This window comes from Pelodiscus sinensis, chromosome 1 (genome assembly GCF_049634645.1).
Source record: "Pelodiscus sinensis isolate JC-2024 chromosome 1, ASM4963464v1, whole genome shotgun sequence".
NCBI classification, from domain to species: Eukaryota; Metazoa; Chordata; order Testudines; family Trionychidae; genus Pelodiscus; species Pelodiscus sinensis.
The window spans coordinates 317,664,564-317,680,679 of record NC_134711.1 but is presented as its reverse complement, the minus strand read 5'-3'; the positions used below and the strand labels follow the sequence as shown (position 1 = coordinate 317,680,679).

The 16,116-nt window shown below is 52.8% G+C and overlaps 1 protein-coding gene across 2 annotated transcripts in view; it reads left to right on the top strand.

Moving 5' to 3' along the window:
• CAPN5 (calpain 5) overlaps positions 1-13,280 on the top strand; it is a 117,041-nt gene extending 103,761 nt beyond the window's left edge. For both annotated transcript variants that reach the window (XM_075919511.1, XM_006139577.4), the window contains exons 9-13: positions 442-564; positions 1,557-1,753; positions 2,944-3,065; positions 9,081-9,217; positions 11,025-13,280. In XM_075919511.1, the coding sequence (XP_075775626.1) occupies positions 442-564; positions 1,557-1,753; positions 2,944-3,065; positions 9,081-9,217; positions 11,025-11,207 (762 nt within the window). In that variant the 3' untranslated portion in view covers positions 11,208-13,280. The remainder of the gene's footprint in view (positions 1-441; positions 565-1,556; positions 1,754-2,943; positions 3,066-9,080; positions 9,218-11,024) is intronic.
• Positions 13,281-16,116: the final 2,836 nt, after the last annotated feature.

The window sequence follows — 16,116 nt, the reverse complement described above, 5'->3', positions numbered from 1 at the left end:
TTTTGCGCAAAAACCCCTTGCACAAAAAGAAACAGCAGAAAATATGCTAATGAGATCACAACTTATGCTAACGGGTCCCTCTAGCATATTTTCTGCTGGAAGAACTCGCCGTGAAGACGAAGCCTTTAAGACTCTGAGAGGCTCCAATACTAGAGTGATAGGCTGGATAGATGAGGTAAATCCTGTACAACCCCTGCTTGGGCCTTCCCAGACAGAGCCAGGTCAGACTGAACGTCTCATGCAAATGCAAGTCCCCTTGGCATCAGGCTTAGTCTACTGAACACATGTTCACTTGCTGGATTTGAACCCAGGCTATCTCCGGAGGTGAGAGAGCCAATGCTCTCCCCATGGCACCATTAACCCTTCCCTCTCTGCTCCCTGATCTCCAGCAGACCTGAGGGCCTCTCACCTTTCCTTTCTCGGTCCTGTCATTACCTCTAGTACGTGTTTGATGTGAAAAAGGCAGAAGACGAAGTGCTGATCTCCATCCAGCAGAGACCAAAGAGGACCAGCCGCAAAGAAGGCAAAGGAGAGAACTTGGCCATCGGGTTTGATATCCACAAGGTGAGCTGGGGGATGTACGGTGTTGGCCTGAATGCTGGCTGCCCCTGGGTAGGTGCATCAGAGGGGGCAGATGACTCAGCGAGCTACCCAGCAAACCCAGGCAGGACCCCAGCAGAACGCTGCTGCTGCTGCTAGCGCTCCCATCCTCCACCCCCCCGTGCATAAGGAGGGGGTGATTGGAATGCTGTAGGCCCCTCCCCTTTCTGCTGCTATTAGTACAGCTGGAGGGGGAGATTGCATCCCACACATGTTGCCCCCCGCCTCAGCGTGAGGCTCTCAGGCCCCAGTGGTGGATGTCAGGAGCTCTCACCCATGGGAAGACGGGGCATCGCACAGACTGGCTCTGCGGTCACCCCACCTCGGGTCTGTCCGTGTAACTGAGGCTGGAGGGACCAATGCCCAAAGACCTGCCATTGTGGGGAGACGCGGTGGAGGTGAGAGGACCCTTGAGAGAACTGGCCAGGACTACCTGAAATCACTTTCTCCCAGAAACGAAAGGCACCTTCCCTGTAGGCCTGGCCTGGGTCGTGCGGCAGGAGCCGGGAAGTGACTAGTGCTCCCAGGCAGGCTTGGCAATGTTATTTCCACCGCCTTAGTCACACCTGGCAGCATGAAAAGAGAAGGTGGAGTAGGCCCTAGGGTAGGCCCTAGAGGTATTAGGGTCAGAAAGATTGGGCCAGTATGGTAGGAGAGTTTCCAGAGACGTAGGGCAGTAAATACACCCATGCCCAGTAAAGCAGAAGGGACAGTCCCTGCTAACTAGGAATGGTTGATCTGTTACCCTGAGCACTCACACTACCTGCACATGCATGTGCCTGTCTGGTGTGGTGCTCCATCTCCCTCTAGTGGCAATGCCACAGATTGCAGTTTGGGCTTTAGTTCAAGCTGCAGAGGCTCCTGGATTTGGTCCTGGCAGATGGACCCACGCTAAGGTCTGTCATGCTCTGGGGATCGAAACCAGGCCTGAGTCTCCGGCTGTGACCTGTGCCCAGGTGGAGCTGAACCGGCGTTACAGGATGCATACCCTGCAGCAGAAAGTGGCCAGCTCCATCTACATTAACTCCCGCAGCATCTTCCTGAGGACGGACCTGAAGGAAGGGCGCTACGTCATCATTCCCACGACCTTCGACCCGGGTCATGTGGGAGAGTTCCTGCTCCGGGTGTTCACAGACGTGCCGGCAGACTGTAGGTGAGGAGTGCCTCTCCTTATCAGCCGTGTCAGAGGCTGACCTGGGACAGGGTAAACTCCCCAGACCAGATCCTAGCCCCTGCCCTGGCCCAAAGGCAGCACTCAGGAAGGGCCTGTGCTCAGACTGACCTGGCGCAGTGTAACTCAGCAGACGAATCTCTGGGTCCTTGAGAACCTGATGGATGTTGTTGATGGGTGGGCAGTCTTGTGGGTTAATGACCCGGTGTGCAAACGCAAGTGTTCCTTAGTAAAACAAGCGAGGAAAGGAAGGGTGGCCCAGTGGTTAGGGTGCTAACGAGGGACTCAGGAGATTCCTAGGATTCCAATTTCAGTTCCCTGCTCTACCACAAACTTCCTGGGTGACCCTGAGCTGGATGCTTGGTTTTGCTGTGCCTCGGGGTCCCATCTGTAAAATAGCACCACCCTGCTTCCCGGAGAGGATATTATAAGATATTAAAGGTGCTTGTGTAACCCCCACACTTCCTGGGAGTGGTTCACTGTCCCATGTAGTGGCACTGAGACCACTTACAGAAAGAGAATGAGTGAGCTTTACAGCCTTAGCTGAGAACTAGGTGGCTTTTAGTTCATGCGGTAGTAGAGGCTCGTGCACTAAGCTCCAGAGGTCCCAGGTTCGGTTCTGCCTGCTGGCACTACACTTGGATGCTCAGTTGATGGGTTCCATGGAAGTATAATCGCTTGCTACACAGAAGCAGGTTGCTCATTCTTAGAGGACTAATTCCATGTACTGCAGTTAACATGTACTCTGCACTTTTTCTTCCCTCTATTTTTTCTCTGCAATAAAAGGAAGAAAATGACCAAGAAAGGTAGATAGGGAGCGAGGTGTAAATTCTGCCAGAGTCCATGCAGGCTATGTGGTGATCAGGGAGGATTACCAGGGGTATTTCCTCTTCTCTCGCCTCATTTCCCTGCTGCTACATTACAAGCAGCCCACGTTTAACATGGAAACCAAGTGACCTCCCTTAGCAGACACTAGACCCACCTAGAGTTTGCATTGGGCTTCCTTTCAGTGGGGACCTAATTGGCCGGCCACCTGTGCACCCCTGACTCCCTCACGCTGGGCAGCCTCAGGATGCCACACTGCAGGGCTCAGCTGTTAGAATGAGGCGGGAGGCCTGGGAGCGCCAGTGTGTCTGACGTGACGACCCCCTTGCTGTTGATCCCCCTCACAGAGAGCTGACCTTGGACGAGCCGCCTCGCACCTGCTGGAGTGGAATGTGTGGGTATCCTCAAGTGGTATCACAGGTCCATGTCCTGGCAGCTGCTGGGCTGAAGAACCAGGATTCCCAAGGAGGTACTGGCCTTTCATTGCTCGTTCTGCACTCATGGGGGGACTGGGAGCAGCAGGAGAGTGGGACCAAGTCCTTTCATTTCAGACCATGTTCCAGGGCCTCCGGGACATGCTGGTGATCCAGCAGGTGCTAAGGTAGGGTCTCTTGGGGAGGGGCTCCTTCAAAACAAAGGTGGATTGGATGTAGCCCAGTGGTTTATTTTGGAGATCCATTTGGAATATAGGACTGAGAGAGACATTGGGTCAACAAGTCCACTCTCTCCTCCTCTCCCCCCATCATTCATTATGCTCCCACAGCATTGGTTCTCCACTGCCCTGCACCTTACGTGGTCATTTACCCCTGTGCAGCCTGGGTGTATGACTGCCCGAGGTGCAAGGCAATGGTGAGTCAGACCCGCTGCTGGAGATGTGGCTTGGGGAGACAGCTGTTTCCAATGTGACAGCTGAGTTGCTGCTGGAGAATCAGCAGCAGAAGAGCCTCTTGTGAGACCCACTCTCCCAACGGCTCCATGTACATCAAAAGGCCCCTGTGGGCGTCAAGGGTTTCCAAAGGCAGTAGCCATGCTGAGATCCTGGGGTATGAACAGAACGGTTCTGTGTAGGTTTGGAGATGTAGCGTCACCGTGTCCTTGAAGAAGGCAGGAGGTATCCGAGGGATAACAAGCCGCACAGGACACAGTCACAGCTGGAGGAGGTTGCAGAGGCAGAATGTTTAGCACGATCAAAACAAAGGGTTGGACGCTTTCTGAGGCTAAGAATGGCCCTTGCAGATCCAGGGCCAGGAAAGGAAGTTACATGAGCTGTCAAGCCTCCTACTCCAAGCCATGAGTTGAGCTCCAGCTGGGGTGGGAGGAGTTTATAGCATGCAGGACGGATCTCTCTGCACAACTGGGGGGGAGGGGAGAGGACTGGGCGGGTCATGTGGCTATAAATGGAACACAGGCCCTGGTCAGGAGCTGAACTGCTTGCCTTTGGGGATGGGCAATTCCAATGGCACAGGCCATTCCCATGGCACTTTGATGTGCAGTTCATTGGTCAGGAAGCCAGCATAGCACTCCCTAGAGTCGCTCTGGGCAGGGCCTAGCTTGTTCCTTGGCTGCTAAAGATAGCGACCTGGCCAGGAGTCACTGCCCTGCCACTCAGTTTTCACCACTTACCTTGGATTGAGAAACGCAAAGATAATATGGCTTGAGAGGGAGGGTGGGAGGAGGACTTTTGCTGGTCCTTCTTTTAAAAGAAACACGGTAGCTACGCAGGATGTTAATGGTGTTTCCCGATTGAAACTCATCCTATTGTACCCCTTCTCGCCACCTCTCTTGACCTGACTGGTAATGAGTTCCCAGGCCATCTGCGTCAAGGGCATCCCTTGCAAGGCTGCGACAAGGATGCTTGTGGCAAACAGGCTGTTCCAAGACTAACACAGCTCCTTTATTCAGCAAACAGCCCTTCCAGGTGCTCCAGCCAGGCTATAGAGGGGTCATCCAGGCAGGCGTCACCTTGGGGGGGAGAGAGTTGCTAGATGGCTCCCTGCCTGAGTTGCCTCTCATTTATCTTGGTGTAAACCATGAGAAACTCCATTATCTGGGAAGATGGTGTCAGTGGCCTTGTGACGAGGCAGCAGACCTGCAACTCCAGGGAGCTGGGTTCTAATCCCAGTATGACTGCTTCTGGGCAAGTCACTTCATCTCTGTGCTCCTGCTCCTCCCCTCACCTTGCTGCTGTTATTGAGCATGACTTAGGAGCCTTTAGAAATCAAGGGGGTTAAAGAAGTGTGAAAGGAGAATTCAGCCTGATATCTGGATTGTGTCAGGCTCTTGTTCCCACTTGTGCTCTGCTTTTCACGGCTCACTGGTGTCCTGTGATCACACACGCTGTTGCTGTTCTAAAGCCGCGTTCTCTTTGAGAAGGGTCTCGATCGACAGAGCCTCTTCTCAAGCCTCTGTGGTTTTGGCTCTGCAGAACAAGGGTCCCCAGGTACAGTTTGAGTTAGTGGCTGCAGAGTGGTCGGTTTTACACCAAGATGCAACATGCAGCCACAGGAAGGGTATTTTCCTGCCATCCTCCAGCTGGTCCGATACCTCTGCGGTAATCCACAAAGCATGCTGGTGTCTGCAAGCCCCTGAGCAAGGTGGGGGCGCAGCTCTGCACTCCAGTAGGGGCACCATGGGCAGAAGGGTCAGGACTGGGACAACTACCTCCTGTGCTGCCCGAAGCGTGCCACGTGGGGCTCTGGCAGCGATTTAAAGGGCCTGGGGCTCCGGCTGCTGCCACTCCCCAGTTCCTGGGGCAGTCGCCCCTTTCCCTCCACCCTGTCAGGATGTCCTGCCTCGCCAGCAATTCCTGTGCACTGGTGCTTGTATCTCTCCTGTCTCCCAATCCTTCCTGGACCTTTGGGGCAGCGATTTATGGGTGGAATTTGGCCCTGGCTGGTGGGAAATGAGGCTTTTGTGGGTCTTTCCAGAGAAGGGTTTGGAAAGAAAGGCTGTGAAATCCTGCAGCTGTTTCTGCTCCTGGAAGCAAGGAGCCCTGAGAAGTGGAAAGTTAAGGAGCAGGTGGGCAGTAAATTATTGCAAAGTTTCCTCTGGGAACAAGAGATGAGGAAGTTCAATCTCAGGCCTTGGGAAGTGGGTAGGTTTGTTCCTCCACATCCCCAGCATGCATTTGGATGGAACACTGACACCTGGCCGTGCTTCCTTGCCAAGGGTAAATGTTGGCTCTGGTCCTCAAACAAAGACTTGTTCCCCACTGCAAACATGCGGGCGTGAGCCTGCTTCCTAGCAGGGAAACGTGGGTTACGGTGGGACCTTTCTACTCTGGCCCGCAGCTCGCACACTCACCTGGGCCCTGTCCGTTTTCTGACTTGATTGCTGAGTCAGCCTGCCCGAGGCCCCATGACATCCCCGACAGAGCACAGCTGCTACAATTTGTCCAGCAGGCCGACTCTGTAATAAGCTGGTCCCAGAGCCTGCCCCTGCCTCCCATCACACCTTGCTTAAACTCTTCTTCTCCCCCTCTGGACCCCACACAGTCCTGTTCCTCCATCCCTCCACCCCTGTTCATCCCCACTCCCACTCCAGCCTGCAGCCTCTTCTCTCTGTCACCCCCTTGTGTACAGAGTGCCTGCCACAAGAAGGGAGATCAGAGATAGCCAGTGTGAATCATGGAGACAGGGGTGGGAAGGTGGGGTCATAGGTGTCTGTATAAGAAAATCCCCTGACTATCAAGCCTGTCCTTATAAAATCAAGATATCTGGTCTCTCTTGTCCAGTACCACCACACTCTGCACTCAAGCCCCTCCCTAAGATAACTGTTGCCCACAAGAAATAACCCAACTATTCTATTACCCTCATTTTCTAGAGCCCCTCTAAATGTGTTCCTATTCCAGGGCCCTACTGCAACCCATCTGCTCTGCTGAACTGGAAACCCCTCTCGACAGAGCCCATCTCATTCCTGGATCTTATTCAGAGCTGATCCCACATCTGGTTGCTTATCAAACGCTGCTTTCCCCTCTGCCCGTACCTCACTCATCAAGCACACCCCACCCCTTATTGCTACCAGGCCTGGGTGGAGTTCACCCCATGTTCTCCACAGTCCCATAGTGCAGAGATGGGATTGGTGCGACAGATTGCGTTTGTGCTGGTGTCAGTTGCTCTCCGTCTTGTCCTCATCCAAAGCCCATGAGCTGCCAAAGCAGTGAGAGCAAATGAGTCGCTTCTGGCTGGTGTTAGCAACCTGCTGTTCCCGGGCCTCACAAGTTGCTCTGAGAGGGCTGTTTCTGTGGTGGGACAGGCCATGGACCTGTGTCTCCTCCCACAGCTTCCTTGGATTCACTGGCATTCCTCCTGGTTAGCACCCATCGAGGGGGAACCAAGGGGGTCTATTTTGGCTAGGGTTTTAGAGTATAGCCATTTAAACGATTAACCAATAAGCTTAGGTTTATCGGTTAATCCAAACAACTTCATGCAACCCCCATCCCCTTGCTGCCTCAGTATCAGAGGCATCAAGGGGTGGGAGGCAGGAGTCAATGCCCATGGGGAGTCGGCTTAAAGCCGTCCCCCTACGTGTGCTGCTTCCGGTGGAGTTGCCTCCCCCTCCCTCTCTCCCTGCTGCCTCTGATAGAGAGGCAGCAGCACAGGGGGCCTGGGGGAGGTGGGAGCCGATACGCATGAGGAAGTGGTTTTTAAGCCATCTCTCCGCACATGCTGGTTCCACAGAGCCACCTGCACGTCCCTGGCTGCCTCCCACAGAGGCGGGGGGGAGGCAGGCAAGCAGGAGCCAGTGCTCAGGGGGCGCCACCAGACACACACACTCTGCTGCCTCTGTAATTTTAAAGTGGCTCCCCTCCCAGACTGGCTCCGCCTACCACCCCATGGTGATACAGAAGCAGCAGTGTGGGGTGGCAGGGAGCTTCCCAGGAGTGGGGTTGGGAGCTGGGAGCGCACTGGCTGCCGGCCCAGCCCCCAGGGAGTATTTTAGTAACCGTGTAACCACTAACAATGATTGCGGCTACACGATGACTGAAATACACGATATCTAACATCCCTAGTTTTGGCATGGGGTCATCCCAAAGGCAAGGAGCGTTTGTGAGGTAAACCATAATCAACAAGCAGACGACTGAGAAGCTCAGTGGGGATCAAACACAGTGTGGTCCATTTCCAGAGGCTCTCAGCGTGGGGAAGCCTTGCACCTAGAAGAGAGACTGGAAACGAGGAGTGAGCTGGGCCAATTTGTCCTTTGATTGTCCCACAAGTAATACAAGTGTATTATGCAGAGAGACAGCACCTGGCTGGCACTCCACATTGCACTGCACTTGCTTGGTGAAGGTAGTTTTTGGCCCTGTGCATTTGGCTAGCTTTGACTTAGCTAAGTTGGTGGGTGCAGGCGTGTGTGGGAGGTAGAAATCTCTGCAGTGTAGTCTGGTGGCCTAGGTCAGGGGTGGGTAATAATTTTTGCTCAGGGGTCATTTCGAAAATGTTTGAAGTAGCCCCGGAAGGGGCAGGGCCTAAACAGGAAAGAGCGGGGCCTAAACGGAAGGGGGTGGGGGAGCTCCTTTGCCCCCCTTTCCCACTAGGCACCCACTAGGATCCAGCCCGCGGAGGCCCTTTTGCCCACCCCGGCCTAGGTGGTAGGAGATTTGGGTTCTATTCCCAGGTCTGCCTGTGTCCTTGTGGTTGACTAGTTGCCCAGTCTGTAGAACAGGACAGTGATCCTCATCTCCTTTATAAAGCATCTTGAGGTCTCTGCCTGAAAAAGCTATGTGGGCTCAAGCTGGCAAGGCGTTAGCTGTGCTAACCTCTGTGAGCACTGAGGGGTGCCCAGCCCCTCCCTGAAAGTGCCTGCCCCTTTGCAGGGTCTTCCCACCAGAGCTGCTTAGCTCAGAGGGCATGATGCAGAGTGTGACCAGACAGTAGGTGCTCACTTCTGCCAGTTTATCTTTTTCTCTGGGTAGTGAAGAGAGGTCCTAGCCCTGGTAACCTGAAGGTAGGTTCTTCACTGCACTGCAACGTGCCCTCGGTGTGTTTTCTTCTGATCATGTGTCTGGAGCTGTTATTGACAGCCTGCAGCCAAGATGCTCCGAAGCAATTAGTGATTTTGGGGGCCCATGAGTGACCTTAAGGAGCCTTGATATTCTGAATCTGCGGTGCACCCATTGTCTGAACATCCAGCGTCTTCAGAGTGGTTCAGGCTGGGTGCCCAAAGTCACGCATTGGTTTGGAACATCTAGGCTCGTATGTTACAGGGGTGTTGTCACTTCCCACAGTTAGGGAACCACCTCCAAGTGGTTTGCTCGGTCACTCGCCCATGTCTGGGGTGACATAACATAGAATACAAATGAGCTTTAGCCCCTAGTGTCTGCAGGTCTCACAGGACTTCGCAGAGGTGGGCAAGCCTCGTTCCCGCTGGATTTCCTGCCGCCTCTTGTGGAATATAAACACCCACCATCAGGAGTGAGGCAAGCAAGGGCTGGGAGGAGTGACATTTCCAGCAGCAACAGATCAATTCTCTTTCCTCTCCCCAGGAGCAGACCCCTACGTGATCATTAAGTGTGAAGGGGACAAAATTCGATCTCCAGTGCAGAAAAACACCCTGGCTCCAGAGTTTGATGTGAAAGGTCTCTTCTATCGCAAGAAGTCAGGACAGCCCATCATTGTGCAGGTGACTAGAAGACCAGTCTGGGGCTAGCCAGCAAGACTCAGGTTCTGTTCCCTGATCTGCAGGGCAGCATTGGCTAGTTCATCAAAATCCTGTGTGACTCGGTTTCCCTGTCTAACATGAAGCTCAAACTTGCCTCCTGGGGGATTATGAGACTCAGTTATTGAATGCTAGACCAGATATGAATGCAAAGTATTTTGTCAGGTTCTTTACCAGAAACATGGGCGTAAGGAGGTAAGGAGCTTTAGACAATTCATAGGTACTAGAAGTTAAATTCTCAAGCCTTTTTACTAAGCTCTTCCTTTGGCTAATTCCCAATGGGTGTGTCTAGACTACAGGGTTTTGTCAACAAAAGTGGCCTTTTGTCAAAAAAACTATATCTGCATCTAGGGTACGTCTAGACTATACGCTTTTGTCGACAGAAGTTTTGTTGACAGATACTGTCGACAAAGCTTCTGTCGACAAAGAGCATATAGACTACATTCAGTTCTGTCGACAAAGCAAGCTGCTTTGTCGACAAAACCCTGTAGTCTAGACACAACCCTACATGCAATAACACCTTCTGTCAACAGAACTCTGTCGACAGAAGGTGTTATGCCTCGTAAAATGAGGTTTACCAGCGTCAACAAAACTGCTGAGTTCTGTCGACGTTATGTCGACAGAACTCAGCGGTAGTGTAGACGCAGTTATAGCGTTGTCGACAAAAGTCCACTATTGTCGACAAAACTCTGTAGTCTAGACACACCCCTACACTACTGTTGAGTTCTGTCGACATAACGTCGACAGAACTTGGCAGTTTTGTCGACAGCGGTAAACCTCATTCTATGAGGAATAACGCCTTTTGTCAACAGAGTTCTGTCGATAGAAGGTGTTATTGCATCGACACTGTCCCTTGCGTCTACACTCGTGCGGCTTGCTTTGTCGACAGAACTGGATGTAGTCTAGACACGCTTTGTCGACAGTATCTGTCGACAAAGCCTCTGTCGACAAAATTCTGTAGTCTAGATGTACCCAATGAAGTCAATGTGAATTTCCCCAAGTTTGAACTCAGTAAGGGCCACAGGAGTTGGCTTATTAGGAGGTACTACAAGTATTCTTCACATCTAAAGGAGCCCTGAAAATAAAAGAGTTGTGGGGTCTGGTTCTCCACTGCCTTTCATCTCACACAGTCACATACATGCCTTCCAAGCTGTCGCTCTGACCCCAGCCCGCAGGAATCTGTGGAGGCGTGTATATAATCTTGGAAGAAGCAGGAACTCTAGTTGTCACATCATTATTAAAATACCCTCTGTATGGCAGTGACATGAGTTAAAAAGTCGACATCCACCAGGAAAATTATATGCCCTGTGATCATTTCAAAATTGGAGGAAGATCAAGGCTTCTGCCAGCTGCAGGGGTGGATGAAAGGAGAGAGAGGTTGGGCTAGAAGTTAAATCCTAGTAGAGCTGGTTGAGTTCCTAGCTCTGCCACAGATTCTGTGTGCACCCTTAGGCAAGTCACTTAGTTTCTTTGTGTCCTGGGTCCCCAATTGTAAAATGGAGCTAACAGTACTTCCTTTCTCTTACCTCTTCTCTGGTTGATGTATTTAGACAGTAAGCAGTTCAGCTTGGGGACTAGCTCTAGCTATGTGTATGTATAGCACCCAGCACTGCATGGCCCTGATCTTGTGGAGGGCCTCTCTGTGCTACTGCAAGAGAAATAATCAACACCAGCATGAACTGAATGACCAAGGCATCCCCTGTGCAGATGTTTGTACTTGCAGAATAGGTTGCAGCAGGAACAGCACCCATTTTGTGTCTTGTTTCTCTAGGTCTGGAACCATAACATTATAAGTGACGAGTTCCTGGGCCAGGTGTCCCTGACCGGTGACCCCGATGACCGTCTGTCACAGCACACTCTTCAACTCCAAGATAAAGGGAACAAAAAATCCAGCGGCTTTTCAGGAACCATTGCTGTGAGACTCCTCACCAGCAGCACCCTCACCAATGTCTAGCTACTCAAGGACTCTGCTTCGGGAGCAGTCTGTGTGAATAGAATATATATATATATAGTATATATACTATCTGCAAGAGTATATGAACTATGCATGCATCACATGTAAAGGGGCCAGTCTTACGTTTTCAATGTTAAACAAGGTGCCTTTTGGGAACCAAAATGATTCTTTTACTCACACGAGGCATCCTGTGTAGCCAGTACTTAAGAGGGCTGTCCCGGTGTGAAAGCACTGGGCCGATGGTACTTTTTGTGACAGCCGGCATGGGATGCCATGATGCTGTTTGTTTACATGGGGATGTCGCGCACCCCCAGAGATGGGCAGATTGGTCCCCCCAAGCAATATGCCTCTGTCAATCTACCTGCTTGGTTTTAGATAACAGTGGAAATCCATCATCCCCGAAATCTCCGTGAATCACATATCTGGGGACGCATCTCAGAAAAGTGGCTCCCAAGTGGTTGAACTGGACCTGGAGGTTGGTGTGCATAGTGGCCCAGGTTTGTACCCTGGCTGCAGAGCAGCTGGAGACAGAAAACATCAGAGAGTTTCCAGTCTTTCCAAACCAGGGAACCCCATCCTCCTCAGGCAGCGGCCCCACCTTACCAAGCAAGAGACCCTGGCTGCACCGCCCATGCTTGCTGTCTCACTTTCAGCGGAGTGGGGTCTGCCTTGCCAAGTATCAACCCCCCTCTTTCATGGAACGTTGGGAGAGGGGCAAAGGGAAAAGCCAGTCTGGCCCCTTGAACGAACTCAATGGTCCTCAATTTGTCAGTGGCATAGGGCATAGCTAGGACAGGAAAACTGGATGGGCCCAAATTTTTGGGTAGGCGGGCAAGGGTGGGGGAAAAGGGGCTGCCAGGACAAGTGGGGGCCTTTCCCCATCCCTTCTGCCTGCAGTCCACTCCTGTCCCCCCAGCCCTTCTGTTGGGGAAATGGAGTCAGGGCATGGGGGCATGCTCCATCCCCCACCTGCTGCTCTTGACGGAGTGGGGGTGGGGTGTGAGGGCTTGCCTGCTCTGCCCGCCCAGCCTTCCTGCCAGGGAGCGGGGTTGGAGCATAGGGATGCCCATTTTTCCACACCCCACCCAATTGGCCAGGGCTCCTGGCACAGGTCCCATTGGCCCAGTGACAAATGAACTACTCCAGTGTGGCTCCCTCTGCCCTGCTGTGCCCCATTCACACCTGCTCCCTCAAACTCTGGAGCACAGCTGCCCCTCCCTGTCCTGTCCCACTGACCCTGCCACCTCTGGAGTGGAGCTCCACCTTCCTTGCTCTGCCCCAGTCTCCCCCCACCTCCAGAGTGCAGCTCCCCCTCCCATCCTATCCCACTCACTCCTTTCCCCATCTGGGGGGGGGGGGGGGTGTAATTGACCAAGATTGGGGACCACTGAACAAGCTCCTAAGAAAGTCACGGAACACACAACCTATCTTGTCTATTCCTCACAGACAAGCAAGCCATACCGACAGGAGAAGTGAGTGTTTACAGCCTTTTTCATTTCATCATGTTGTATCAGGACCAAAATGTCTTACTAGCTGTAATCCTTTAGGTTAGTTTTTCTTTCTCTTAAGAAACAGAATGATAGAAGTAGGGTTTATTCCCCTCCAAGGAAATCGCAGACGTGTCTTTAGTTCCATGATTTATTTGGATGTCTCTTATTTTTAAAGCAGATTGGGTAGGGGAGTTACTGACATTCCATTGTAAATGTTGCTGGTGTTTCCACTTCAGTAAAATGGATAGAACTTTTACTGTAGTTAGTTAAATATGTGTTGGTTTTGGGGGGCAGATCAGCACTTTACAATCAGCCTAGTTGGTCTAGGAGATGTCTTTGATTTAATGCCTGCTATTTTCCTCCGTCATTTCATTCCTCTCAAAGAATCCAGTATTGCACTTTATTGCATAAAACTTCATGGCATGTGTGTGTTAAAATGGGCTGGGGAAATGTCTTTGTGTACAAAGGGCATCCAAGTGTCATGCTGTACGAGATCAAAAAGCAGTCCAACATGGAGTTGAGAAAAAGCCAAACCTGTACAGATTGTACCTTCTATAAATAAATTGCGTATCTTTTATCTGAAGTCCATCAGTTGCAAATACCGTGGTCTCCCACAACCCTTTCCCAAACCCAAGGGCTACTGTATGGATTGGGTGTGTCACTTTTACATTCTTTTCAATAAACTCCATTTTGATTGGATTTCTCTGCCAGCTTTTAATTGACACCAAATTGTGGGCATGAGATTACACTAATGAACCTGATTACACTAATGAACATGCACTCAAGGACTGTTTGGGGAGCCTCTTTCTCAGCTGAGCACCACCTGGCAACTACCACACGGAGGCTGGGTGTCACTTTCCAAGCCTTAGAACGCTTCTTGAATGCATCTCTTGAAAGCCAGGCAGACCTGCTGGAGAACTCTCACAGTGATGTGGATTGGGTCTGGGTAAGCAGCAGTTGTGTGGGCAGCTATGACTAAAGGCTACCCTTTTCATGCTCCAGGTAAGCAGCACCCCAGGTATCTGTGCTGTGAGTATCTGTGCTGTGCTCCTCTCTTGTGCCCGTATTCTGGGCTGCTCCATGGGTGGGAGAGGCCACCAGTGTAAATTAAATGCCCCCGGAGCAGGGGTATAGCCATGAGTAGGCCGGATGGGCTGGGGCCCAATCACTTAGCATACAGGCCCAGCCACCCCCAACCCTGCCTCTGCTCCCTCCAGAGTGCGGAGGTTTGCCCGGGCCAGGAGAGTGAGCTGGGGACTTGCGAGCCTCCATGCCCCAATCCCATTCCCTGGCTGGAACACCAGGGGGACCGAGCAGGCCAAGTCTCTTATTCCTCTTCCCAACAGGCGTGCCTGGCAGGCAGAGCGGGGGTGGTGAAATGCGTGGGGAATTCAAGGCACTCAGGGACCCCCTGAGCATCCCTCTCTCCCAAAGCCAGCGGAGGGGTCAGGCCCCAGAGCCTGCCCCCGGGGGCGGCAGCAGCAGCATTTTCAAGGGGTTCCCAAGGTTTGGCACAGAAACTAACGTGTCCAGCTTTTGGGGGTGCGGAGCAAGCTCAGCTGCCTTTACTGTCAACGGAGGATAAACACGCTCAGCATCTCCGACAGCCAGGCCCCTTCCAGTCAGGTGCTGAAATATGGACAAATGGCTGAAAGTCCGGGCTGTCACCCAGGGGTACGTTGTAACGTCGCGTGTGTACACACCACTGAAAACGGGGGCTTGTGTCCATGCGCTGGGTTGTAGGGCACAAATGTTGCTGTGTCCATGTGCTCCCTGAAGTTTGCGCACAGGGCTTCTCCCTGCACCCTCACTCATACCCCTCGTGCTGCTACCCCACCTTCTCTGATCAACTGCCCTCAAGGGGCCCTTTGGGCTCCAGCCCTCCATCTGGTTTTCCCAGGGCCCACGGAGACTGGAGCCAGATACTGGCTCCCAGCCAGTTTCTGGTGCCTGTTTGCATCTCTTAAGACATTCTATACTCCTGCCCCCCTATTCCCTCACCCCCTCCTGTACCCAGTCTCAGGCTGTAAAATAGCAGTGTAGACACTTGGGCTTGTGCAGGGGCCTGGCCCCTGGGACACCTCTGAAGTGGAGCCGTCCCATAGCCTGAGCCCATGAATCTAAGCCAGCTGATCCAGGCCAGCCACAGGTATTTTACTGCAGTGGGGACGTCCCCTATGCTTCTCCCAAAAGCTTGAGAGGAACACCGACCAGCCCCTCGGCCAGATCTGCCACCTGTTCAGCAGAAATGGGACTAATTCAAGCGGGTGGGAGATTTTTTTCATCGGAAATTGGTCGGAGGGAGGGGGGATTGGGGGCGGGAGGGATCATTGATCCTAGAGTACACATACAGGCCAGTTTTAATCAGAAAAGAGGTGGGTATAAAATAACCAGGGCTTGCAGAGGGAGCTAAATCTCAAAGCCAACGTAAGCTAGGGCTTTGTACCGGACAGTCCAGTATTTGAGCTTTCTGTTCGGGAAACAAACTGAGAAAATATAAATGTCCAGTATTTTCTAAATCAGATGTAGATTGTGATGTCAATGTGTCTGGTGGTAGGGTTGCCAGGTGTCCGGTTTTCTACCAGACAGTCCGGTATTTGTGCTCTCTGCCCGGTAAAAAAATTCAGAAAATACCGGACATGTGTAATGTCTGGTATTTTCTGAATTCCCGGCTGGGCGCCGGATGGAAGCCTGGTGGGGGTGGGGGCGCGACTGGAGGTGGGGCCGCAATTGGCACTGGGATCCTGTGGTCACGTGCAAAAGCTGGGTGGGGGCGGGGAGAGTGGCTGGGAGTCCCGGCCACTCCCCACACCCGGCTTCGGCACACGACCAGAGGCTCCCAGCGCCAATCGCGGCCCCGCCTCCCAGCTGGGAGCCTCTGGCTTCTGCTAGCAACTAGAGGGAGTGTTTGCTGGGGGCTTGGCCTGTTGGACTCCGACTGCGGCCAGGGGCTGCCCCGGCCCCGCGATGTCACTGGGTCCCGTCTCCAGCGCGAAACACAGACCTGCTGCTCGGGTCCCTGCAGCGGGAGTGTTCTGGCTTGGCTGGGCTCAGGACCCGCCCCGCGCACAGACCCGGCAGCTGCACCCGGAGCACCATGAGAGGTCAGAGACACGCGGCACGTGCAGGCACCGGGTCCTCGCCCTGGGCAGGCAGCTCCTGCGAGCCCCCCCTCCTTGGGCACTGCACCATGGGCTAGTGGCACCTCCTGTGGTTGCGTTCTGAAGCTGGGCGATACGGGGATTTTTTTGTATGCCCATCCTGTGTTCTTTTTTTTTTAAGCCCACATGTTCGGTATTTTTTGGGAGCCCATCTGGCAACCCTACGGTACGTTTGTTGAAACCATCTGGCAACCCTAGAACAATCAGGCCCCTACTCTGTTTCCTGTAGTGTAGCTTTCAGTGTGAGACTACGTTTCC